Source organism: Meleagris gallopavo, chromosome 9 (genome assembly GCF_905368555.1).
Source record: "Meleagris gallopavo chromosome 9, MGAL_WU_HG_1.1, whole genome shotgun sequence".
Lineage (NCBI taxonomy): Eukaryota > Metazoa > Chordata > Aves > Galliformes > Phasianidae > Meleagris > Meleagris gallopavo.
This window is the reverse complement of record NC_139412.1, coordinates 15,217,400-15,244,499: the sequence shown is the minus strand read 5'-3', so window position 1 is coordinate 15,244,499 and position 27,100 is coordinate 15,217,400. Positions and strand designations below refer to the sequence as shown.

Sequence of the window (27,100 nt, the reverse complement as noted above, 5' to 3'; positions counted from 1 at the left end):
CCCAGTGTCCATGGTAGGGAGCACGGCTCAAGGATCAGAAGATGATTAGATTTTTTTTGTGACTCCCTCTTCTCCACCCTCCACTCCCCCACCCCAAAAAAACAACACAACAACCAAGAACCACTGTGCAAAGAAAAATATAAGGAGAAGATATACAGGTTGTGAAACCACAATAGCTAGCTGTATTTTCAAATCCATCAGCAGTAGATTCTTGCAGCATGAAGCCTCATTTTCCCCTCAAGTTCTTTCTGCCCAATTTCTTCTCACAGCCATTTCTCAGGTTAGTGGACTCCTGTCCACCCCACAGCCCTCACTGTTCCCTTCCATAAGATCCAAACAGTTCTGCTTATTGGCCAGAGAAGGGATAAGCACCTTCTTCTTCACCAAATTTAATAGGAAATTAATTGCAGTATTCAATTGCATCTATCTTTTTTGTTGTTGTTTTGTTTTGTGATTACATGCTACTCAATGATGAAATACTGTTTAGACTCCCCTGCATAAACACTGCTGTGTTACAGTAGAAATAAACAAGGGGGTAGACATTTGGATTCTGATCTGGACTGGAGTTTGGCCAGGTTTTATGCTCTTCATAGAGCATCTGTGAGCATGCTTCATAAATTGCTTGAGAATTATTTTCTCACATAACATTGAACAATGGTATTTCTCCCACCAGTAAAAGAGTCACGCTTCTCCACAAAGCAAGTATGAACTTTTAAACATAAAAAACTCATTGCATTTCTATCTCAGTTTTAAAATAATTTTCCTGTAAGTCCTTCACCAATCTTGGTATTTGAATCATACTGTCCTGCTCCACAAGGTGTTTACCATCAAGTAAAAATAGCATCCAATTGTTCAGAAGAGCAGATGGCATGTCCATTACTAGTAAAGACATCTTGCTAAACATATGGCAGAACAGGTTAACTAAAGGGCAAAGTGGTTAAAGTCTTGCAGCAAAGCAAGGCACTCATAAATACAACACTTCACCTGAAATGAAATTCCAGAGAAACCCTATGTGTGAGCATAGCTCTGCAACAACACCTAGAGTTGCAAACATTTGTCCACCTTTATTTATTAAGGAGGCAACAGGGATTTCATATCCCACCAGCACAGTGTCTCCTCTATTTGCCTTTGAGTTCCAAAGAAAATGGCGCAGTTGAATGATTGTATAGAACGACAGCAAACACCCATCAAAAAACAGCAATCAAATCCACAAAAGCATCCTTTTAGATTTTCTAACTGATTAAAATATTGAAAACACTAACATATAAGGCGTGGATAATTTCTGTAGGATTTATGGTTCCTGTGTAAACAGATAGGGCAGACGTATTCTCTTTCTGCTTTGAGCAAGATAACACCAGAAATTACTCAGCTATTTAAGCTATCACATAAAAGTTTTAAAACACAAGACAACTTCACACATAATTAATTTAACACCCATCTTTAATACACAAATGTTTCTATTTGCCTAATATCAGCATAAATATGAAGTAACTCCACTGAGGTTAATTAAACAGAACTGAAATAAAACATTTTTAAGAGAATATTTAAGAGAAGCTGGGATCAACAATCTGTTTTCAAATGCAGCTTTCCAATGCAGTAATCACTGTAGCAATTTTACTGTAATTGTTCTTACCGATTGCCGTGGTCAGCACAAACACTTGCTCCACTTTCTTTCCATCATTGTAAAATGCCATATGCCAAGCGCCTTGATCCATGTATTCAATGAAGCCTGTCTCTTGTAGTGAAGTTAAGATCAGATTCCTGGGAGCTTGCTGAGGCTCCTCTGAGTTTTTTGGTTCCTGCTTAATTAACTGCTTTCCATCCATCAATTTTACAAAATCAAACTGAAATAATAATGAGCAACAATTAACCACCTAGTAAATTTTTATGGAATCTGCTCTGCGTGTCTCATTCAAACAGCAACAAGCAGCTGAAATCTCGAGAGGAATGGCCTGTTTGACTAAGCGTTCATCAGAGTGGACAGTAGTTGCATAACCTGGTCTGTTTAGCATCAGTTCTTCATTTCAGATACAGAGTACTATGGTAGGCCAGAAATTTGGCACCAAAGCTTGCTGTCTGCTATAGCAGAGTAAATTCAAACTTGCTGCACTAAATGTAGCAAACTAACTTCAAATTACAGCTCTTTCACGGGAATTATTCCAAAATTCCTAAGCTATAATGCTTAGGCATCTCAAATGCAAAAAACAGATAAAATGTGCTATTCTTCTATACAAAATTTTAAAATATCTCTTCATATATATCAATACCAAAAGCTATTTCTACTTTTCATTTATAATTAATTTAATTCATGGCAATAATTGACTATTTAATGGAGTTGACTCCAACAACTGATTTTCAGTAAAGCTCAAGTTCAGCTCAACTTAAGGCCCGCTTTTTATTAAAGCCAATGATAGCTAAAATCTCTCATTTCTAAGGTCAAACCTCCTGTAAATTGTTTTTGAGGTTAGACTAGACGATCTCCACAGAATCACAGAATTGCATGACCTGGTACGGACCTCTGAAGATCCCTCAGCCCAAACCCCCCAGCTCCCTACAGCAGATGGCACAGGAAAGTGTCCAGGCAGTTGAGATATCTCCCAAGAAGGAAACTCCACCACCTCTCTGGGCAGCCCATTCCAGTGCTCTGTTATCCTCACAGTAATGAAATCCTTCCTGATGTTCTTGTGGAACTTGCTGTGTTCCAGATTTTGCCTATTGCTCCTTGTTCTGTCATTTCCAAACAATCTTTCTGTGATTCTGCATCTAAGTTTATCACATATGGTGTAATCCTGCTATCAGACAGCAGAAAAGCCTATTATCATCCATTGAAATGAGAGCTTCATATGCCAAATGCATTAAGGAAAACAAAAAACAGTTGAATGCAACCAGCAATACTGCACATTCTTTTCACTGAGATAGCCTTTCTCCTGCAAATCCCCAGTAGAAATGCTTAAAAGTAATAGTTGTATCAGAAACTAGAATTAAAACAGTGTTTTTTCTTCCCCCTGTTTACACTGACTGTAGTCTGTTTACTTTGATGAATACCTAAAAAGACCAAAGCATTTTCAAATGAACTGGTATTTCATGCCACTACCCTAAGAGAAGGTGCTGGATCTACACACTGTGCACATGTCCAGGCTCCCACAATCATCTGGCAGTGGTCAGAATTGCTGACCTTGTTGATACAACGCTGCCTCTCCATTTGAGTGGTGTGTTTTCAGGGTTCAGCTAGACTTCAGTAAAAGAATGGGATGAACAAAATGCTTTGTGTGGTTATGGTCAGTTCCTTCCTTCCTCTCTGCTTTGCAAGTGCATCGGGAACACCAGCAACTGTTGCTCTTTGAAACTGTAAGGCACGATACCATTACTACTAATTACCTGAGTGTGAGTAGGTGGAATGTTTCTTCTGCCATAAATTCCTAGCAGAGAATCCTTTGCCAGTGAAATGTTAAATTTCAGGTACACGGGGTGATGGATGGTGATCTGAAAGCGCCAGAATAAGCCGGGCGGGATTGTTTGCATAACTTGTGCTCCAATCTCAACTTCTCCTGTGTCTATGGCCCGTCCCTTCTGAAACACTGATTTTCCAGAAACAAAGAAAGCAATCAGTTACATATTCATAGAGAAGATACCACAGATCAGATATCAGATATAATAAATAGTGTCTACACTGAGGACATTTCTTTAAAATCACTGTATTTCTCATTCAGCTAGATGAAAGATAGAGATAAACTTGTGTGCAGCATTTACCACGATGGGTGTCACAGCATGTTTTTACCTCGGAAATCTTGGAACACTTTACTGACTACAAAAAGGTACCGGCGCTGCTGCAGGAACCACGGCCTTTGCGTCTGTCTGTCAGCTGTGCAAACAGAACCCATTTGACAGAGCGTGGAGAGCACGCAGCAGGACAGCTTCCTCTGGCACGGCGCTCCAGCTACTGCCGGGTGGGCATTGCATAAGCTGCACAAATGGACACCGGTGAACAGAGAAAAGCCATCAAACTGCTAGGTCAGAGCCCAAGCCCGGATTTCTGTTAAGCACCATTCCTAACAATTGCATTATGGTAGTGATAATCTAGTCCTGGAGAAATAAGGAACATCTGTTTGTGCTTGGACTTTCTGCACAAAAGCATAGCAGGGGCATAAGGACAGGGATAGGCAATTTAAAGGGAAAACTAGCATCATTTTGTAGAGCCTAACAATAAATCTGCAGACATCTACAATATGTAACTTCACACGTGGGTATGAGAGAGCTGAAATAGAAAGGGAGATGAAACGTGTAAAGAAGCCATTGCCAAACTAAAACAGAGCTCGCTTGCTTTGCTGGTGTGTATCATCATCTTTGTCTATTTTAGTGCCTGCCTGTGATTAGCATCCTGGCATGCTGCAAGCTACACCAGTCCTGCTAACATCTGAGCTAACTCCTGCTAACATCCGAGCTAACTCCTGCTAACATCCGAGCTAACTCCACTGGAAGTTCTGCAAAACTCTAAAGCTCATTCGTAAGCTTTCTCTCAAGTAGAAAAAAAAAAAGGACAGCATGCTGCAATGGAGAATGAACCATGAGATCAAATTCAGCAGCAATATCTATTTCTGTGTCATTTCATTCCAACATCATGGTGAAGGATAAAGAGAAGCAATCAATGTGACTGGAGCTTCACTTTTTACAATGATGCACAGAAATATAGAACGCAAAATAATGCACATGAAATGATATAAATTGTCCTTGGAAACGAACACAGCAGTAGTGAAGCTAGGGCCAGATTTTTCCTAAACATATTAATAACAAAGATCCTCGGTGGGATCTTTCACTGGATTTAACTCGTGTAGGAAGTACTTAGCATTCTTAATGAATAGAGATTTAATTTACAAGGCAGGAGCAATCCTCAGGGTACTGGATCTTCCAGTTTATGGCTGCTTTGTGTCACCGGAAACAAAAGCACAGCAAGAATGAGGAGCAGACTTTTAACACCTTACCATATAAAAGCATGAATTTTTGGAGCACAGAAATTGTTTGCTAATACTCTAAAAATATACCTGTTCCTTAATTAACAAGCTAAAAAATTCCCAAATCCCTGCTTTAGCAATGTTCAAGGTGAGAATTTTTTTTTTCCCAACCTCCTTAGTGAAAAAAGTCTCGTATGTTGAGTTTTGAGAGGAGATTTAAAATGTCTGTGTAGCTGGGCAAAGAAAGCGAGTCCCTCCCACTCCAGCCCATACATTAGATCCCACTCAGCTGATGTAAATTTAAAAACCTTTTCCCCCATTTCCAGTACTCCAGAGATATTAAATCTTAATGATTTTTTGCAAGCAATTACCCTAGGTTAAGTAAAACACTAAGGAACTTTTTGGTGATATTGACACATGGTAATTAATGTGATTCAATTACAAGATGGTGGAGCTCTAAGTAAAAAGTCAAGGATACAGTATCATTTTTGAAGTTAATGGCATTATTGGTCCATGTTCAAGGTCTTTTAAAATACAGTAACTGCTTCTGAGTTTGTTGAAGTGAGGCAGCCTGCTTCGTTGTTGAAAATGAAACGCAAAAGGCCTTACTTAGGGCACAGGCATTCTTTGAGAAAGTATTTTCACTAATTGGTGTTATCAAATTATGCTGAATAGCAGTGAGTGTTGCTAGGCTCAAAGCAACACTTCTCTGAAAAGTCATTCCATGTTCAGATGAAAATGTTGTTTCAGTAACGATTTCATATAATTAAAAAAACCCCACACATGTACTTGGATTTACTGTTATTTCTATGAAAGAAGTGCATGCTGTTGTTGACAATGCTAAAATGAAAAAAATCCACGTTATCTTCCACCTACTGAAAGCAGTACTGGCAGCACCCCTACCTTTCCAACACTATTTTTTCAGGTAACCACGCAGCATGAGAAGGCGACTGTAAGCACTGCATCTGAAGTGCATTCTCATATTCACTGAGCCATTTTCATATTCACTGAGCCACTGTGCTCTCCTCTATTGAAAAAATAATTTAGCTCTGTTTCTGTGCTTAACTGAATGAGGCAAGTATTTGGCCAAACAAATAAGGCAATGAAGATATGCTATTCACAGACTATCCTCAAATGCTTTCTTACATTTTCTTGTGAAGTCGTAGGTAAGCTTTTAAAATTACAGCGTTGCAAATACAATTTCTGCACTTGTTCTGAAAGCTTCTTTCTCATACCATTTTCCCCATGACAAAATATCATTTAATTACCTACATTCAATTCCTAGTACTGCTCCCAGTCTTACAAACTGGTACTAATTCTTCCCCACCCTTTCTAAGCACACTTTTCTCCACAATTCTAAAACAGAAGATAGACTCCTAATCACAGGTTTCTTTTGGCTTTGAGAAAGTAAAACTCTAAACAGCATGGTGCCAATTATCTTCACAAGAAAGAACCCATATGCTGATTATTACTGATCCTGAAACAATCAATCTCCTTGTACTCTCCTGGTAAATATCAGCATCGATAGGACGCCTGAGATTTTAATCACATTGCTAGATATTAAAATGTTAACTCATAGCCATGGGTCACTGTGTTATAAAATGACTTCTTAAAGAAATCTGACTTGCTGGTTTGTTAATTTGACTTTCATTAGAAAATTAGTTAAATATATGCTTTCAAGATCTAGTACAGCATCCCGTGTTGTTGCGCAGGGTTGGGAAAATAGGAGGTCACAATATCTGATAATATTTATTTATCCTTGTGAAATCACATTAGACGCTTCAAGGCAAAGTATCAACTTTCTATGGTACACTGTTGAAGTAAGGAGAGTTCCATGTTTCCAGTCCTCCTTTCAAGACATCAGTGTAGAGTATTTGCCACAAGTATTGAGTATAAAATTACTGATACATATTAAAGACGATGGAAAGAGAAAAAGAGAAGAAGGAAGGAAGGGAGGGAGGCAGGAAGGGACAAAGGGAGGAAAGGAGGAAGGAAACTATCAGAAAGCAGCCAGAGATAGATTATGCACATATCAATGCTCTGCACTGAGTCCACATGGCTATTCTTGTGCGTATAGCCTGGATTGTAGGTCTCCCAAGAGGTGGAAGACAACAAGATGGACAACAGTCTACCTATGTTCCAAGACTGACCCCATAAACTACCAGATAAGCCCTTGGAGAAGTGGCTCCGGTGTTACAGCTCTCCACACTTTAGTGTTCTGGGAGAATTGTGACATTAGGATCACTTGAGACAAGGGACTGTCATTTATTTATTTAAACTACTACACTGTGTTCTCTATTGACTCATTTGAGTCTCTTCTCCATTATCAAATATCTAATTTCTAGGATCATGTTTTGACGTTTTTCCTATATCTTCTCCTCTGGAAGCCAAACACTTTGGATGGATTTTTATTAAATCTGTAATATATTGGCAAAGTGATTTAATGCACTTTAGAAGAACTATTTGAGACATCTTAGACATTTTCCATGGTGCATCAGGAAAAAATACAAAAGTGTATAGAACGTTTACTGTAATTCACTGTCAATCCATTCTAAGAGAAGAAATAATGGATAACAATATTATTGCGTCCTCATATATATTTCTGCTGCTCATTTATCTACCACGATCTCTATCCAGCTGTGCCACATTGATTTGTAAGAGTACTGATGTGAGATGCAATCTTCCTTCAGGACAGAAAAGCACAACCCTGCCCCACCTTGTCTCATATTTAGAATCATATATCTAACTTTGCAGACACAGAATCAAATCATTGCTCTGCTATAAATGCTGGAAATTCTGGAAATCTCCCATCATTGCAGAACTCTCAGTACAATTTTACTTTCCTTCTAACAACTGAAAGACTAGAGTTAACCTTCTGTTTCTATTCATTTGTCTCTGATCTAATCCATCTGATTTAACAACTTTTTCTGAGTATTTTAAAAAGCAATGAGAGCAATATCTGCTTCTTAGAGTCAGAAAGCATCACCTTACTGTATTATGTAGCGGTCAATGGAAAATATAGGTCAGGGTTTCTAGCTAATATTGGGGTAGGTGAGCTAACAACACTGAATTAGAGGACTTGAGAAAAAGGAATTATGCAACCTCTCAACAGCTCCACTCTGTTTTACATTGCTGGCTGCACAGTCAACCCCTTTCCTGTGCCAGCTCTGGCACTTCTCTGCCCCTTCAGAACAGCTGGTTCAGCCTCTAAAATGACTATACAAGACTATTCACCATACCACCAAAGCTATTTTCTGCCACCACAGTATGCTGAGGTGCTTCACTCGTGCCCAAGACAGTTACTGCAGTAGGCATGGGGCAGCAGAGAGCGGTGCTGTGGGTCCATCTCCCACTGCCAAATTGGCTTGGGCATTTTGTGAAACCCCAGGAGGTTCCTGCATGCTGATTCAGTATGACTGGTTAAGGCAGGATGTGACAGGATGCTGTATTTTAGTTTATGCCTTCAAGAACCGGATGCCTCTAAAAGCATTAGGATTCCTGCCCTTCTGCATATTCTGAACTGTCAGCATGAAGATTTTCACATGGCTAAGACTGGCTTTGGTCTGCAAGACATGGGCACAGCAACGAGCCCTCAGCACAGTGAGGGGACGTGGCAAATATACTCTCATCTCCCTCTCTAACAACAGAAGCCAGGCCCTCTAACCTCTCACAAAAGAAAGGCAATTATTTTGCTATTTAACATTACCTCCTTAATGACTTGGGTCAGCTGCTAATTTCAGTGAGACTTCTGCTAAATCAAACAATCAGGATGTGGGATTCTGATATCTATTTTAAAATTGTTCCAGAGAAGCTAGAACCTGAATTCAAAACATTGCCAAATTGCAGAAAATATGAAATCTGAAGCACAGAAATATTTAAAAATTCCTCACCTGTCTTTCTGCACCTTCACACATACCTTTTTTTTCTGTTTTATCAGAAACTTTTCCTCCGATCGGTGAGTAAGTAGTATCTGTGGATTCTGCTCCCTTATTTCCTTTGCTAACTCCATTTTCATACAGCTGCCCTTCAACAGGCTGTAGCTGCCAAGTTAAACCGAACAAGTGTACTGCTGCAAAAAAAATGAAGACCAATTAATTGATGTCTAAGCTACAGCACCTTCAGTCACATGAAGAAAGAATGCTATGACCCAGTTTCTGCAAAGTCAAGTATTATTTAGTTCTGTTAGCAGTAAATCAGAATTTCGAGGGTTCTAATGAGCAATCTACTATTTTACCTTAAAATTCAACGTTTAATTAGTTTCCACACTTTCTTTTGGAGCTCAGCCAGGTCAAGGTGATGAATTTCTACAGCAATTAATGGAAGGAAATACTTGCAATTAAAAGGATAACAGTTGAATGCCTCAAATATTGTATGACAGATTCTAATGCTTCTTCAGCGATGTCCCACTGCCTTCAGCTCTCACAGAGCTCAGAGTTTGTTGGATTAAAGCACAGCCACTACGTAAAACTTTCCAACCCAGTTCTAACTGAAACTTGTGCCCACCATATTCTCAGACCTTTTCAATTAGATCAGTTTAAGCATTAGTAAAATCACTGATTTCATCAATTTGCCCTAGAATTAGATTGCAGATAAAATAAGGCAGGCTTTGGATAAAAAATATATACAATGTTATAGTGTAACACATTAATGGAAATATCTTTTTATTTATGTACACACAGGGAAATCTATAATTCTTTTATGAATTTATCTCCATTCATACGGTCTGCTTACTCCATTTTGGCAACAAAGCCATTCATTTTTTCTGCTTTCTCCTCTGTTTTTTCTAATTTGAGGTACAGAAGAATGGTAGGAGAAAAAAAAACAACACACAAGAGAGGACTTTATTTTAAGCATACTATGATAGTAATGCAGTCATTCGAGACAATTACCTCGGTCTTACTGAGACAGGCAAATTCTTCCAAGGAAGACGTTGCCTTAGCACTGAAGTAACTCAGCAGGGAGCACTGATGACCCACTAAAATATGGATTGAAGATACCCCCCACAGAGGAGCTGAAATCATCACAAAAGGAGCAAAACTTGAGAAACAGGTCCTTTAGCCACATGCAGCATTTTGCACTGAGTAAGATCTGCCCACAGTGGGAGCCTAAAAAGGCACCATATCTTCCTTTCCTGAATTAGTTAGGAACCTCAGAGGCTCTCCAGAGAAGTGAGGAGGTTCTAGAATGAGGCCTTGCTTCTGGAAAATGCATTGTTTTTCTTTGTACTGGATATGTTTTAAGAGAAAAAGAAATCTCACTATAGGAAACTTATCTATTTTCTACACGTTTGCTCACATGTCCCCCTTGCCTACTTCAAAGTTAGACTATACAGCAAAATCCCCATACCTGGGGGGTTCCTGGCAAGGGTGTGCCAAAACCACAACAGGAATGCAAAAGTGTCAGTCTACAATCATTAATTTCAGATCTGGGCATTCCTGGATCACCCAGCACAGATGCATGATCTGAATCGAGCAAATGATAGCACTTCTATCAAATTACAGAGGTGACATAGCCGAAGTACGTGCAATGTTTATATTTTTATGTTGGCTCCAAGATGAGTGACCCAGTTCTCACTGAATTCCAAAACCACTGCACCAGCACCAACTCCGGGCTCTGAAAACACAGCTGAAAATTCCCACTCTCCAAAAGAAGCGCTAGAGGCTTTCCCCAGTGTGCTAGTGGAGACATCTCCAACCTGAGACATGCCGGACTGCTTCATATTGCATGGATTTGAAACTACCAAGGGACTGTGCCTACACTTTGAAAAGGGTCTTGCAGTCAGATCACATAGACCTAAGCTCTGATCCTTCAGCTTATTAATGCAAGACAGATTACTTCTACTTACAGAGGTACAATAAAAATCAGTATGCCTTGATATCTCCAGAGCAGGCAGCACTGGCTTCTGGCTTGAGCTTCTGGGCATTATTATGATTTAAAGAGTTAATAACAACAGAAAGGAACAAAGTGCAATGGGACTGGTAATTAATGCATGTACATTTCTTTATACTAATGAAAATAATTATATGAGCACTTGAAACAGATCAACACCAGATGCAAAACATAACTGCATACATCAATAAGTTTTTAGTGGCTATACAATCATGAACAGTCTAGTTGCTTTCTTATGCTATTTCCATTGTTGCTATTATTCATTTCCTAAGACAAGTATTTGCATGTGCTGCAAAGGGTACATCACTGAAGCAAGTACTGAATATGTAATACATATTTTTCCTTACTGTGTATCTTTTCCAGATACACACTATGCATTCATTTTGTCATCCATTTGCACCAATTCAAAGTTTGCTTGCTCAGTCTTCCCTTCAGGCTGGGAAGTGCTGTTGTTTTTATAGTTTGTGCCAAAGCTTGGCAAGCTAGCAAAACTGTTTGTATGCATGTTTGACAGTCTGTTTCCTTCCTGAGAAATGCCAACTGCATTGTAGAGATGATGGTCTTTGCCAGCATTGGACTCTTGAATTCTACTCTGTGGGAGATCACACGTGATGCTGGTAGTGCAACTTCACGTTAAAGAACATTCCAGTCTAAACATTTGAACAACAAATCACACTGCTACGAAAATAAGATCTACCTGAATTAAACTAAATGATTGTCACTGCAGAAAACTGTTCATCTTGCAATCTTTAAGTAAATCTGAGTTTCATTACACCAGCTATCAAGTTGGTACGTATACAAACTACTGCTCTTGACAGATTACCTTTGGATTCAGCTATGACTCTAGCAACAAACAGACCACATACCACAGAGAGGCATTCATTCTTAGGATCACTTTGCTCAGAAGCTAACTGCAGGGACTTAGCAGACACAGAGCCTTGTCTTCCCTTTATCTTTGCTGCAATACTTTTATGTAAAGTAAACATAATTTATACAAAACCTCTGTTTCCTGCAACATACATGCAACATATTAAAAATACACAGGTATTTTACCAAATAAGATTAAGTAACATTTTCAAATCTTTCTCACAAATCTCTTGAGAAGTAGGCATGTACAGAATTTCATTAAAACACTCAAATGAGCTTTTCTTTTGAGTCGCTCTCTCTGATTTTTCCAGTAGATCTCTTACTTTTACTGTTTCCGCTTTACAAGGAGAGGCACAGATAGTAATATGGAATTGAACAATGGGACAAAACATTATTTTCCACAGTGAAAATCCATCTGTAAGATGCTCAGCTATAGGTCCCATGTGCAGTACACAAGTACAAGGCTTCACTCCACAGACCAAGCAGCTGTCCAGCGCAGGATTGAGCTGAGAAAAGAGCAGGGATGTTTGTCTTCTGATGAAGGTATCTGCTCTGTCCTCAAGATTTAGTCTTCCAGACTGATGTTTATACAAACAAACTATAACTACAGCATTTTTGAGGGTGTGTTCTGACCAAGTATCAAAAACCATCACTACAACTAAAGATGCATTAGTTTACATAAGTCAAGCTCCCTTAAATATACAGCCCTCAAGGTACGATGACTACACCGATACTATAGGAAACACAAAAATAACTTTGGCTCTGGCCACTTGGCATTCAAGAAAAATTCCACCATCAGATACCTTGCATTCTGCATCACTTAGAATACCTCAGTTACTGGTGGGGTACCTAAGACCACTGGTGGACTGCTACAGTTTCAAGCAAAACCAAAGACTGTGAAGTAAGTGGATGTTACTCTCATAGTTTCATTACAGCTTCTTAGGAGCCTCAGTATTCTTCATAGCTATAACAACCCTTCTTAAAACTACCAAGGATTGCAGTGAGTCACCAGGAGAATGAATTCAAGATGTCCCCTCAATGGGGTCAAAACCAACCCTCTTGTCTGAAAACAGTGCCAGTACTGTCACTGCTGGCAGTAACCATGCTTCTCTACCTGGCATTCTTGAACATCCAGCTTGCTTTCTGTTTCCTCGTTTCTTCCATCTTACTTCAAATCTCATCTGAAAAGACATTCTTTCTTGGCTTGCTTGAACTTCCAGTATATTCACCCCTCTAACATGACACTATCACCTGGTGCTATGCAATTTATGAGTTGCATTCTGCCACAAGCAGAGTCATACGTTCCTCGCACTGAGGTGACTTGGAGGCAGGCAAATATAACTGAAGGCAAATTCTGACCCTCTTTACATAATGTCTGGAGATAGAGCTTATGCAATGGATGCCAGCATACCTGTATTTTATTGAATAGTCCTGTTTAATTCAAAATTTCAGACAAAACTGCAGTATAACAGTGGACGTATATTTTTTTGTTTACAACATACATTATGGATGTCAGTCCAGATGCTAAATTTAGAGGCTTCTCTGTTCAGTGAAGTTAAAGAGGAGGGAGGATAGCACGCAAACATGGTGATACTAAGCTTCTTCCTCAAGCTCCCAGCCTTGGCTGGGCCGCATGGCAGAGCTGCTCAGGGGCATTTAAGTGACCCATCTTGAATACAGAAGATTCTACCTGCAGTGTGGAGCTTTTCTTGACTAATTTATTATGCTTCTTAGCTAAAAAGTAATTTTTAGGTATAAAATAGATCTCTTGCAAGAAGAAGATAAATTAAAGACCTATACCTTCTAACCTACCTATAATTTTCCTTCCTAGAACAAGGACACAAAAGGATGATATGATTTTACGCCATCTAAGAAATTTTCTCTATCTAGAGGCAGATCTCTGGTTACTTAATAGCTTAAAAGGGCTGAACTGGACCAAAACTGTGGCACAGATATATATTCTAAACTGTTTGTTCTCTACTGAATTCGAATAGAATTGCTCAGGATGGAAAAGACCTTCAAGATCATCAAGTCCAACCACAACCTAACCATACTACCCTAACTCTAACAACCCTCTGCTAAATCATGCCCCTGAGCACCACATCCAAACAGTTTTTAAACACATCCAGGGATGGTGACTCAACAACCTCTCTGGGCAGCCCATTCCAGTGCTTAACAACCCTTTCTGTAAAGAAGTTTGTTCTGATATCCAACCTAAACTTCCCCTGGTGCAATTTGAGGCCATTTCCCCTCATCCTGTCACCTGACACCACTGAGAAGAGAGCAACCCCGCTCTCACTGCAGTCACCTTTGAGGTATTGGAAGAGAGCAATAAGGTCTCCCCTCAGTCTCCTCTTCCCCAGACTAAATAGCCCCAGTTCCTTCAGTCTCTCCTCATAGGCCACATTCTCCAAGCCCTTCTCAAGTCTTGTTGCCCTTCTTTGGACCTGCTCCAGCACCTCCATGTCCTTTCTGTACTGAGGTGCCCAAAACTGAGCAGAGCACTCGAGGTGAGGCCTCACCAGTGCCGAGTACAGGGCAGGATGACTTCCCTGGTCCTGCTCACCACAGCATTCCTGATACAAGCCAGGATGCCGTTGGCTTCTTGGCCACCTGGGCACACTGCTGGCTCACGTTCAGCCAACTGCCCATCAGCACACCAAGGTCCCTTTCCATCAGGCAGCTTTCCAGCCTCTCCTCCCCAAGTCTGCAGGGTTGCCTGGGGTTGTTGTGACCAAAATGCAGGACCCAACACTTGGCCCTGTTGAAACTCATACAGTTTGCCTTGGCCGGCCCACCGATCCAGCCTATCCAGGTCCCTCTGTAGTGCCTTTCTCCCCTCTGGCAGAGGGATCAACACTCTCTCCTAGCTTGATGTTGTTTGCAAACTTACTGAGGGTGCACTCAATCCCCTTGTCAAGATCATTAATAAAGATGTTAATTAGAGACGGCCCCAGTACCGAGCCCTGGGGGGCACCGCTCGTGACCGGCTGCCAGCTGGATTTAACTCCATTGACCACAACTCTGTGCGCCCGGTCATGCAGCCAGTGTTTCACCCAGCGGAGTGTACGCCCATCCAAACCGTGGGCAGCCAGCTTCTCCATGTGGATTACTTCACACTACTGCTGTAATTCAAACCAGTTGGGCTCTATTTGGAACCAAAGCCTGGGGTTTTACATCTGATGTAAATAAGCAGGTTACATTTAAACAAAACAAACTGATTTTTCCAGATAAAGTAACTCAGTCTCTGCAATTCTGCAGCATATTTAAGTAAATATTCACAAATATACAATTTTTTTTCCTTCAGAACTCACTAAACTGGATTAAACCACCATCTGCTATGAAGCCAATGATCTAATTTAATTTATTCTTATCTACCTTCTGTGTAAGCACAGCTTGTCAACTCCTCTGCTACACGTTTGGCAGAATATGAATAGGAGCCTTGGCTGCAGTGCAAAACAGGCTCTCCGTAGTGAAGAGATGTCAGAAAAGTCCTGTGCAATAAGTACTTATCAGTCCCCAAGACAAACTTCAGAGGACAAAAATCCTGCATACATGAAGTCTCTCCAAATTGCTGACCTCCACTAAAGGCTTTTGTTTAGCTTTCTGCTCTGTTTCCAGTTATTTTGGAAAATCTCAGTAGATCATCCCCCTGAAGCCTAGTCTTCAGAAGAGCTGTGGTAGAGAGTATCTCAGCAGCTGACTACTCTTTCTGCACCTGCTCTGACCGGGTGCCAGAAAAGTACTTATTTTCTGTAACTGTGAGCAAGTTCTGCTTAGAAAACTGGATTTCACTGTGGCATGAAGCCACATGGTGTACCAGTTGTCCAGCTGCAGCTGGGCACTGTAGAGGTGGATTGATGTGAAAATACCTGAATATAATAAGTAAGAGTCAGAACCAGGGTTCTGATGTTCTGGCCTACTTAAGGGAAGTTCTTTTGCAAGTTCCTTCTGTAACTAAAATGCTAGTGTCATTCTGCTCTAAACAAATTTGAAAATTTGAGACTGTTAATATCATTCTGAACCAAAGAAATGCCATTTCAGGACATGAGGGTTTTTCCACACAGTTGCTCTGTTTGCCCTATCCTCTCAGGCATTCTCCTCATTCTCAAGCAGCCTTCTCTTTATCCACAATATATTTCTATACCTGAGAACAAGAACACCCCCCCTCTCCCGCAATCCTCCTACTCAGAGATATAATGACCATCCTGGTTTCACTTTTCATTACTAAACCATCCATTAGTCTTAGGAACAAACAAAACCTAATCTTAGACAACAGTACAATGCTGTCAGGCTTCCTCCTCAGTGTACTTGAAGATTTGTGACAATATCAAGCTCATCAGCAGCATGCAGGCTCAGAGAGAGCAGAGGCCATGGTTCCCTGATGGACCTGTCTCAGCCAGAGTAATCTCACTGATGACTTCAGAAGCATTACAAAGTTGCACATCTATATCATGGCTTTTACTTAGACCTGATGCATCCAGCAGCATGCAAAATACCATGTTTCAATGTAAAATCAGCACATTAGCCCCTTGACCCTTTCCTGCATAGTTTCTAGCCCCCACTTTTTTATATTGCATAAAGTTATGCAACCAATATAATCAATTGAGATGTGTATATCCTTAAAATTTGGTCTAGCCTTTCCCAGTCCTGAAGCCATCACTCAGCCTTGTACAGCGCAAGAAGTGGTAGGTAACAACAACAAACACAGAGGTTTTAATTTCCTCACCCTCTGTATGAATATAATTTAAGGCCCAACACACATCAGAGATATCACGAGGAATAGGGACTTGAGAATTCATTTGTATATAAAATAGTCATTTTGAAGTCAGGGATGGTTACATCTAAGTACATGGGATCCAATTTTCAGAGGCACAGAACATTTGCATCTCCTGCTGAAATCAATGGGAACCATAGGAGTTCAGCACCTTTAATCAATAGGACCAATGATTTGCAAGTCCAAATCATCTGCTGATAAAAACGGAAGGTATCATGGAAGAAAATTCCTATTTAATAATGGGCTAAAAATAACTGACTAGATGATCAGCCACATCATAAATATTGTATTGCCTTTAAAAAAATAAAAGGCAAGGTACTGAAAATGACAGAAAAATAGTGCCATTATTATTCTATTTCTTGCATTTGCCTTGTATGCTCTTAAACGTTGCTTGTTTTTGTTCTTTAATTAATGATGGCTGCTTAGGCTTTTATTACAACGAGATTGAAAAAAGAGGGTATTTAGTACACTGCCCCAAAAAGGTATCATATTTTACTTGTTTATACCAACACAGACCAATAGATGAACAGAGAGACTATTAACTGCATTGAATCAAGCAGAGATGGTCTCATTTTTCATTTGATAATTAGGAATCTATTTATAGTCTTTGGCCACCAATATGTGCACAGAGTTTGCTAGCTCTCTCACCTTACTTACCAAATCTGAAGGCTATCTGAAAAGTATTTCCCAATGCTATCAAAGAAAACTCAGTTTTCTTTCCCACCCTTTCGAATGTGCCATCTGCAGAAGTACCTGAGCCCACCCTAGTAACAGGTATCCAGCTCTGATGGCGGAGAAATTGGTATGAGTGCACTGAAGTTGTCAACATTTATGAAATTATAGGAGAAAAAATTAAAGCACAATGCTTTATTCTACTGAATAAATATATATAATTCAAGACATTTACAGAGACCAAACACTGCTGTATGAAATAGGCATTTTTTGCAGTAACTATTATGACTTTAAAACTTACTTGCGGAAATTATTCCTGCTGAAGTGACAATGTTTTTCACTCGATATACTAAATATTCCGCTTAAAATTTTTCAATAAATCAGTTGTTGTACAACCGTTTATGGAGTTCTATACATAACTTTCTTACTGTCCATGTAGCAGCCAGATTTATAGCAAGGACCAAGCAATAAGAACAGTGATTTATAGGGCACCAATGGAATTAGAGAGATTTGTTTTTCCAAACTGACCAGTACTTCAAAAGAGAGGAAATGCAGAATTATTTGTTCTCAGGTGAAGTTTCTCTTTTGAGTCTCACTGATAATGGGGAAAAGTTGAAAAATAGAAGAAAACAAGTATTTTGATACTTCTTCTTTCAACTGGAAAGAAATCACAGCTCAGAGCACGTTGGTCTGCACAGGTCTTAGATCTTCACAACTGCAAGAGCTACTTGCACATTTTTGGTCTAGAAGAAGCTCTGGATTTTCCAGGACTTTGGGAACATTCCAACTCGAGGCTGAGATCTGAGTTTGGTTTTGACAGTAACGTGTAGCTCTGGCATCTAATGGTAGTGCGAGGTATTGGAGAAAGCACATTTAAGTTGATAAGGGGAAGAAAAATCTTAATCTTAAATTTTGATCCACATTCAATTGGCTTGAAATTGCAGATCATTATAGTTTACTGCAGATCATATCATAAAACATAATGTTGAAAATAAATTTGCCTTACTCTTCCAGTAAAAACCATGGAGTTGATCCCAGGTATGTCTGACTCTGCGTTTCCTTTGAGTTCTGCTGCACAATTTGGCCCCAAGTCTGCAGCCATTGCTTGGCCCTAACTCCCTCTGACTTGAAGGAAATCCCTCTGGAGCAAGGGCTCAGGGAGCCAACCCAGCGTCAAGCGTGGTGAGCAAAGAGAAGGTACCTGCTGCAGTGAACTTTAACCTCACAGACTACATGCTGTCTGATTCCATATATTTACCTACTCTCATATAAAACACTCACATTTAAATTCTTAACGTGGAATGCAAAATATGAAACTCTACATAGCAATTGAACTTTGAAAACAATTTGTATGCTGGTATCTAATCAAATGGAAAGAATTAAGGACAGATCACGAACACATTGAAATGTACCAACCAGAAATGGGCAGCAGAGTATCAATTTGGAATAAACAAGCTAACTGCCAAATTTACAGGACAAATTTATGCAACTGAAAAAAAAAATCTGGTGAAAATAAGAGCAAATAATGGCATTTTGGAAAATCTTTTAAGTCAGAATTTCTGGTTCAGAGAATTTCTGGTCTTCCAGGCTGCAAAATGTAGAAAGCGGGGTTTCTGTTGTAAATATGCCACATTTTTTTAACCTTAATTCCAATTCATGTTTTCCTAATTATGTTTTTATGTCCAAAATATAACTGGAAATACCAATAATTTACCAATAAAATTATTTATGCAATTCAAAGGTACATTAATTTTACCCAGTTCTGCCTAAATCAAGAAAACATGTTATATGTTACAAAGTTAAGAGAAAGACAGACATGTCTACAGGCAGCTCATATAGAGTTTTTAACATCCTAGTGATATTGAGCCCTTACAGCCTTCTCAGGCTAATGACTTACAGCAGAACATCTCAAGAAAGTTAAAAACTGTTCAGTGGCAGAGACTGAAATCTAAGCAGGGATGAAACACAGAGTGCTTCAGATAAAACAGAAGCGGTGTCGGTGAGATATATATGTAGCAAGCAGATGAGGCTGCGAAAATTATACAGCCAGTCCTAACTGAGGGCATATGTTCACCAGCTGTTATGTAAATCTGCAATTAATGTAGCTTACTAGATCCTCAGGTGCTTTCAAATAATCATACACCAGAAACGATCAAATCTGCTTTCCAATCTGCATTAGATCAGGATGTCAGAAAAAAATCCCTCCTGATGAGCAGCTCACCAAGAACAAGGGCTTTGTCACTATAGGACAAAAGATACAGTGGGAAATGAAAGTGACTGGAATTTCCATCATCATCATTTTCATCATGGAGGCTTATGGAGGGAATGCAGAAAACCAAAGGCTGCTTTTCTGTGTGGAACTGTATCTCAGCATCTGTACCACTTTTACCAAGTATCAGCTTCTAGGCAAACTCAGAATTGTTCCCACTCACACCAGAAGAGAGTGGGGATGCTCTGGCTTCTGCTCACCTTGAAACATTTGATAAAATGAACCTTTTATAATATTTTCAATTCAGACTGAAAAAAACATTACAATTGGTGTTCAGCCAAAATGCCATACAGGAAAACATTTTTCTCTCATGTATGGTTTTAATCACACAGACTCAAAGCCCACCTTCAAAAAATAAAAAAAGAAGGAGTTTCTAGCTACAGTGATAAATGCTGCCAATCCATCATGCCAACAAAATTGCAAAATTAGTTACCAAAAATGAGTTTGAAATTAATATTTGTACTTCAATCTATGTTACATTGTTCTCAAACATAAGGACAGAAATACATTGTAGAAAATATGTAGAAATTGTGGTTTAAAACACTACATCACTTTAGAGCTAGTTGCAAAGGTAGTCAATGAAATAAGTATTAAAGGAAAAATAGGAAAGATTTAAACAGATCAGATTGAAGAAACGAAATATGGTAGCAAACCAAAATACTGTTTAGAGTTACAGATATCTGTTCAGAACAAACATTTAAGAGTAATAATGTTGTAAGCCTTCATATGAAAATCAGATGTTTAATTTAAGAAAAATATCACAGCAATTAAAATCAGTAGGAGTCCTCTGTTGGTAAAAATATGTCATCCTGAATAGTATTTATTTCTGTATTAGGCAGTATTGAGGTTAACAATGTAATAAATTAACGAGAATTCTATGTTCAACCTCTGGCCAACCTGAGATTTTGCTCGCCAGAATTCACAAAGCATCCCATGGCAAACATTATTAGTAAAACACAATTTGTATCAAAGTAAAAGCAAGCATGACAGCAGAGCAGAAAAGGCATGAACAACTCAGCATAGAAAAGAAAGAGAGGCTTACCAATAACATAGGCCAGCAACAACGCCAGCGTAACTGTAATGGCAGTGGCACTCAGAGCAGTGCACTTCCAGTTGCAACACCTGTAAGGTTTGCTAAAAGTGAAGGCAGGTCTAGAAAAGGTATTTCTAGGAAGAGGCCTAGGAGGTGGAGAGTAAACAGTATTGGATGTTAAAGGATAGTTCTGACTGGCTGCACTGAAGATTGCTGAAGACCCCGATCCATGTTTAAATAGGAAATGCCTACAAAAAGAAGACAAAGAACCACATTGTAAAAACCAGTTTGTGCTGCAAGGAGCAAAAGGCACTATTAAGCATTGCATGATAAGTAGTGCATACATCTACAGAAAATACAAAAGTCAGGAAAAGATACATTTGAACATTCTCTGTTCTAGAAGTATATATGACGTTTTAACCACACAGCAAGATTTCCGGCAGCTTTTCAACAAAAACAAGACAAACACCTCCTGAGCTGCTGGCCTAGGAGCACAGAGCAGTGCAGGGATGGGGCAGCCTGAGGTGTCAGCCCCGTGCTGCTGGCACAGCTGTGCCTGGGATGCAGACTTGGCCTGCAGCACCTGCTCTGCCTGCAGACACACAGCCAGCTGTGCTCATCTCCCCAGGAGCCCCAGGAGCAGGCAGAAGGGGAAAAGCCACCCCCACTTTGAGTATTTGTTTTTATTGTGGATTCTCTCCAAAATATAGTCCTTAAAAAAAAAAAAAAAAAAAAAAAAGGAAAAGTAGTAAGAGTCTACTTAGTAGAAAATCAAAAGTACAATAAATTTTGAAAGTCTTTCGTCTGTAAGTACGATTTCTCTAGTATTCTTAACTGAGCTATTCTGAGAGCAGTTTTTCACCAAACGTTTTTGCTTATTATGGTGATTCTCATCACGCTAAGAAAGAATTCATTTGGAGACCAATTTCAGCGAAGGCTGGAGGGCTGATTGACTTCAAGACAAAATAGGGAGCATCTACATTAGCACAAAGAACAAGGTACAGAAGTGGGCTGCGCAGCATGGAGGCTGCTGCAGAAATACAGAGTGGCTTCCTGTAGGAAGGTGGATGGCATTCAGGGCTGGCAAGAGCTCTCCGAGAGGATTAGGAAAGAACGTTTAATTTGAAACAATAACTCAGAGTACTGTGCACTGTGAAATTGTGGTAGAAAGGGACAAAATCAGGACCGATCACACCAAATATTCCTTTGAAAACACCAATGTTCTTTGGTCTTTGGTTCCTTACATGAGTGATTGAATTTCTTGAGTGCACTCTTTTCTGACAGAGCCACATCCAGGTCTCCTGCCATTCCCTCAGCTGCTTCAGGTGTGTGTTATCTCAGCTTTCTGCCCCAGGCAGAGGTGAGAAGTGAAGAGGTGGTGACATGACACAGCTGGCATAACAAGGACTTCTCCTGTGGTGGTGCTTCAGCCAGGGTCTCTGCAGCCCTTCTGTACAACCAGGTACTGTGACTTGTGTGTGCCAGAACTGAAGGGCTGGCATCAGGCACTGGATGTCTGCAAGCCAGAAACCCCAGGCACACTTCTCAGCTTCAGACAGTTGACCAGCACTGGGCTGGTCCAGAGTCTTCCTAGTGCTACATCCACAGTGTGAAGGGCGGGGGATCAAACACACACGAGTATGAAATATTATTATAGTGTGACATTTGACTTCAAGGATACTGTAAATACATGTTCCTGAAAAGGTCCTGCTAAAAAGGTGTAATGAGTATGATATTCTGTATCTCCATTATAACATTTTGAAAGAAAGGTTACGGTTCTCCAAAATGGCAGTTTGTAGAAAATAAAAAGATACTGCAGAGCAGTTGTATCTGGTAGAAAGCCCATTGTTCAGGCAGTTCCACAAAAAAAGAAAGTAAACAAGGATAAGTGGCCAGCTTGCACTCACAGTGCCTGTATGTCAGGATTCCTGTGACGAACCACAAGCAGGAAATTTTGTGTTACTTACACTGAGTACCAGTCACTCCTGCATCATACTTCTTGCACGAGTAAGTGGCACTCAGCCAACAAAAGGACAACTGAACTTCATGGAGCACAGCATCCAGAAGTTATACAAGGTTGATTCTAATTTCTTTTCTTTTCTGTATTGCAGATATATGTTCTGTGGCCCTTATTTGATAGATGGGAATGCTCTGAACATGGTAATGCTATCTATATTTGAGTCAGAAACTCTAAATTCAAATATAGGAATATAATAAATTCCAAGAAATAGCACCACTGTCTGCAGGACTATATATTCTGTTTTACTCCTATCACACTATCAGAATACAGTTGGTTATTTTGGTTTCAGTGCTTCGTCATCACACATGGAGGCTTCTGCAAGTACATGAGGTCTTTTCAGTCAGCACTTACCAGATACATAATCACTTGGACTTGCAGTGGATAAGAACATTGCAGCAAAATTCAAAAGTCCTAGTGATCTTCTAGGGAGCTGACTCATCATATAAAGTAAGAAATGTGTTATTATACCATCATGTACATATATTATACATACACATATGTACATAGCAACATGTACACATAAAGATTACATATATTAATCAGTTAGCAGTAATTTAATTGCCTTACATTATGAAGAAATAACCTAAGAAGACCTACTTATGTGGTATTTTTTCCTTCAATTTTTTGGGAAATTACAGCAAAATGGCCTGATATCAGCAGCACTGATTGACCTTTTAGGTGCACAGCCAAAAGGTATTGGAGGTAAAGGCAAGGAAATGCTGAACCAGAAGTTATGAAGTTATTAAGTTATTATCACTCTTCTAATAGACTTGCAATCAATAGGCAGGAATATTTTCATTCTTTTGCACAAGGATTTAAAAATGTAGCTTCATAGCCTAATGGTAAAATACTAGTGTGCAGATGGATTTCTTTAATAGCACAAGTGCAGACAGATGCTGGATCCAGCTCATACCCTTGTAGACAGATGACTACACTGACACAGAGGAGAATTTACGTAGCTCTAACTTGTTCAAATAAAACTGAGATTATGGTGAAAAGAGAGCTACCAGTGAAATACTGCTGAGAAAATGTTAAAAATCACAATTGTTTATGCATTTCATTTTTTTTGAGAGAGTTTATTGAGTGCCCAAAGACACTTCGACAGAATTTGAAAAACACTGGTGGCACAAAGACAAATTTCCAAAGCTAGACTGCAACTATGCTCTCATAAACTCAGATGACTCCTCATCTGTCTAAGCACATTGCTACTCCCAAAGGTTGTTAAGACACGCTAAACTGTTGCTATCAATTCCATAAAATCAGGCTCCCTCTGAGGAGCAAAATAATAAAAACTGCAGTTCAAAAGTTTACATGCGACTGCAGCCTGGCATGAGCCTTAATATTCGATCCGAGAGAAAAGGTAAAGCTTTTTTTAATTTTTTTTTTTAACTTGACTGAAAACAAATAAAAATACATCAGAGAATTTAAAGAACATATTATACTATCATTTGTTTTAAGTGGGGAAGTTCTAAAGCATTCACAAAAACATCAAAAACTTTCAAAACCAAGAAGATGATATAAGAAGAGGAATACGAGACATAATCTGCACCCATTCACGAAGTCAAGTCACTTCACAATCACCATGCCAGTTCACCTATCTGTCCATTTGTTCATCTCTCCAAAAATAAAGCATCCAATCCTTGAACTCTTTCAATCAAAAATAACAGGAAGAAAAAGATTCTATCAAACTCATAAAAGTCAACATCTTGATCTACAGCCAATGCTCCAATGAGCAACTGTCTGCAAACTCAGGTCTTCACTGCTGTGGTTCTCTAAGCAGGACAGGGAGCAGCTGATAACAGCTGATAACTGCTGCTTTGACATGTGTAGGAGAGGGGGAGGGATGAAAAAGAGATACTGGGTAACTCAGGTAACATGCTGCAAGCAACATGGCTTCTCAGCCCTGATGCTCACAGGATAGCCTGCTTTCTGGAAGGAAGCATCACCTAAGTCCTCTTGTTGAACCTTAAGCAGAATGGCGTAGAACTCCAAGAGTGCAGCTCATAGAAAAATGATGAATTCTCAGTTAGGAGAATGTTAGAGAATGGAAGTTTACTTATTTCTTTACACTGTTCTCTATCTGGGTGTTTTGTTATGTATTATTTATTTTGAGCTTCTTACCTGGTAATGTGAGTCCTTCAAGAGCTACACATGAAGCAATATCCCACGTGAATTCATGGGGTGGTAATGCTATTGCAGAAACTAGATTAATCCCACACAGAATTCCTTAATTAAATTCTGAGAAAATATTTTTATATCCCAGAACTGTAGTAATGCCCCTCCACTGCGTCAAGGGCTTCTCTAAGTTCTATGCATTTGTCCTGTCCCTAGCACTTCTGGGCCTAGAAATTCACCTTCATTTGTATCTGTAACATGTCTTCCTTCATTTTCATTAACAATTACATTTGCAAGAGAAGAAATGAAGAACAAATACAGATTTGAAAAGCTGTGGGAGTTAACAAAAACCAAAATGCAAGAAATCTTTCAATACCTGGGCCAAAAAATCAGTCTGCTTTTCTCCTGATTAAACTGAATGGGTACACGTTTGTACCTGTATGCATTACGTATTAAAGAAACAGTTATGAAAAGCATAATAAATTGCTGCAAAACTAAGTAGTGGTAGAAAAGCTAAGTCATCTTCAGTTGGATCGTGTGTATTTTTTCAACATCTTTTTGACTATGTTCTATAGCTGTGTTCAGTTATATTATATATACATATATAATACCTCTGTACCAATGCTTAAGGAGGCAACTGCAGTATCTTTGATTTAGATGCCAGAAGAAGTACAAGAGGAATTTTTCAGAGGCATAGCTGTTGATACATAAGAACAATTCTGATTTTTGCTGAAATGAAAATACATGTGAAGTTGGTATCAAAAGGGATTTGGAACTGAAACAGTTGCCCTTTTACTTTACTTGGGCAAATCCCAAACAAACCCATTATGACCTGACTCTTCTAGAAAAGTATTTCCTGTGGCATTGGAAAGAAGTAGAAACTTGCTCTTTCCTCATTTTCTATCTATTCTATTCCATGTCAGAAATGGAAGAGGAAAAAAAGAGGAAATTTCTAAACTTATATGATGATCAGAATACGGACATCTGTTTGTAAATCACTCCTTTATCTCCCATATTTAGCAAAGAGTTTAGTACAAAGATGTGACAGCTGTGGTAGGGGAGGTATATAGTATAAAAACAACACATTTACCTAACACAGAAAGATACACTAATCATCCTGGCTTCTTAAAATTAACCCAGCAAAACAGTAGGGGAATTATATGATATGACTTATAGAAGAAATCTAACCCATAATTTTATCTGGTGCAATAGTATGCCTATTTTGCCTCTCTGTGTACAAGAACTGTAGGAGAAACAAAATTCCTGAATCAAAGAAGAGGGAAATGGCCATGAACAGTATTTATGTGATTTATTTTATCATTCTATTTTTATGTCTATAATTGAAATATCTTTAAATCCCAGTGGGACAGCAGAGATTAGTCTTTGGGAGCACAACTGCTTCGTTAAGATTTCCTCTTTGAGCAGGACTCGGTTTTTAATCATTGATGTTTCCCTTTATTCACCACTGTTTACTTTACTCAGTGTTTGATAACCTTGCCCTGTGACTCTGGATGCTAAAGGATGTAAAGTCTGTGTCCCTTACTTAGCACTTCAGCACAGCCAGCAGAAGTGACACGGTGCTGACTCACTTGCCTGTTGTTGCTGTAGGCGAGTCAGCTCTGCAAAACATGTGATGAGACTTTGAAGTCCTTGGAAGAAATCTGGGACGATAATTATATAAATACAGGATTTATAAATACATATTTGCATCTTTTCTGTAAAGAACGGTATGCAGTATTTGCAGAGTACTTTGAAACCATGAAGTGAGAAGGATAAATATATTAATATCGTATATTTTTTTCTCTTAAAATCTGTGGTTAAAAGTATGACTTGGACCAAAAAAAAAGAACATGACATAAGTAAAGCAGACAGGCACCCATGGTTCTCTTTGCCATGAATTTCCTCCTATGAGTATTCATGCATGTTCCAGCTGAATTTATTACTACATCTATGTTCAAATTTCTGTACGGTCAAATGCCAAGGTGTAAATCTAAAGTGACAAATGATGCTGTCAGCACTTCTTACTTGATGAGATGTGTATCATATTTCCTATGGAAAATACTATCTAGTTATCCAAAACAGATTTCCTAGAAGTAGCAAGCCAGGGAATAGATACACGTTTTAGGGCAATGACATTCCACATACCTATGTTTCTTTCACAAATAAAATGATAGGCTGTTCTGCAGATCTGTGACTCTTTCTGCTACACAGTGTCTGTTCTCCAAATCAGCGCAGACCTGTTATATTAATCTGGAATTCTTTTTCTCCTTCCAGATTTACACTCTAGTCCCTTTCTGCTTTTGTAAATGAAAATACTATGTTTTATAGAAAGATAACAGGTGCTCCTGGTTATCGGTGGCCATAAAATAACAGCGTATCTTTACTTTTATTTATTACTTTATATACTCTTCCATTATTCAAAATAATGAGCAAAAACTATATGCAGCATGACAGCCTAAGTTACTACATTAAGGCAGCATAAAACCACTTACACATGCATATACAATCA

General features: G+C 39.2%; 1 protein-coding gene across 2 annotated transcripts in view; it reads right to left on the bottom strand.

Annotated features, from left to right (window-relative positions):
• Positions 1-27,100, bottom strand: part of TENM1 (teneurin transmembrane protein 1) — a 232,556-nt gene that overhangs the window by 116,325 nt on the left and 89,131 nt on the right. For both annotated transcript variants that reach the window (XM_031554696.2, XM_085230595.1), the window contains exons 4-7: positions 20,466-20,704; positions 8,866-9,018; positions 3,379-3,578; positions 1,634-1,844 (exon numbers count right to left, since the gene is read on the bottom strand). In XM_031554696.2, coding sequence (XP_031410556.2) covers positions 1,634-1,844; positions 3,379-3,578; positions 8,866-9,018; positions 20,466-20,704 — 803 coding nt within the window. The remainder of the gene's footprint in view (positions 1-1,633; positions 1,845-3,378; positions 3,579-8,865; positions 9,019-20,465; positions 20,705-27,100) is intronic.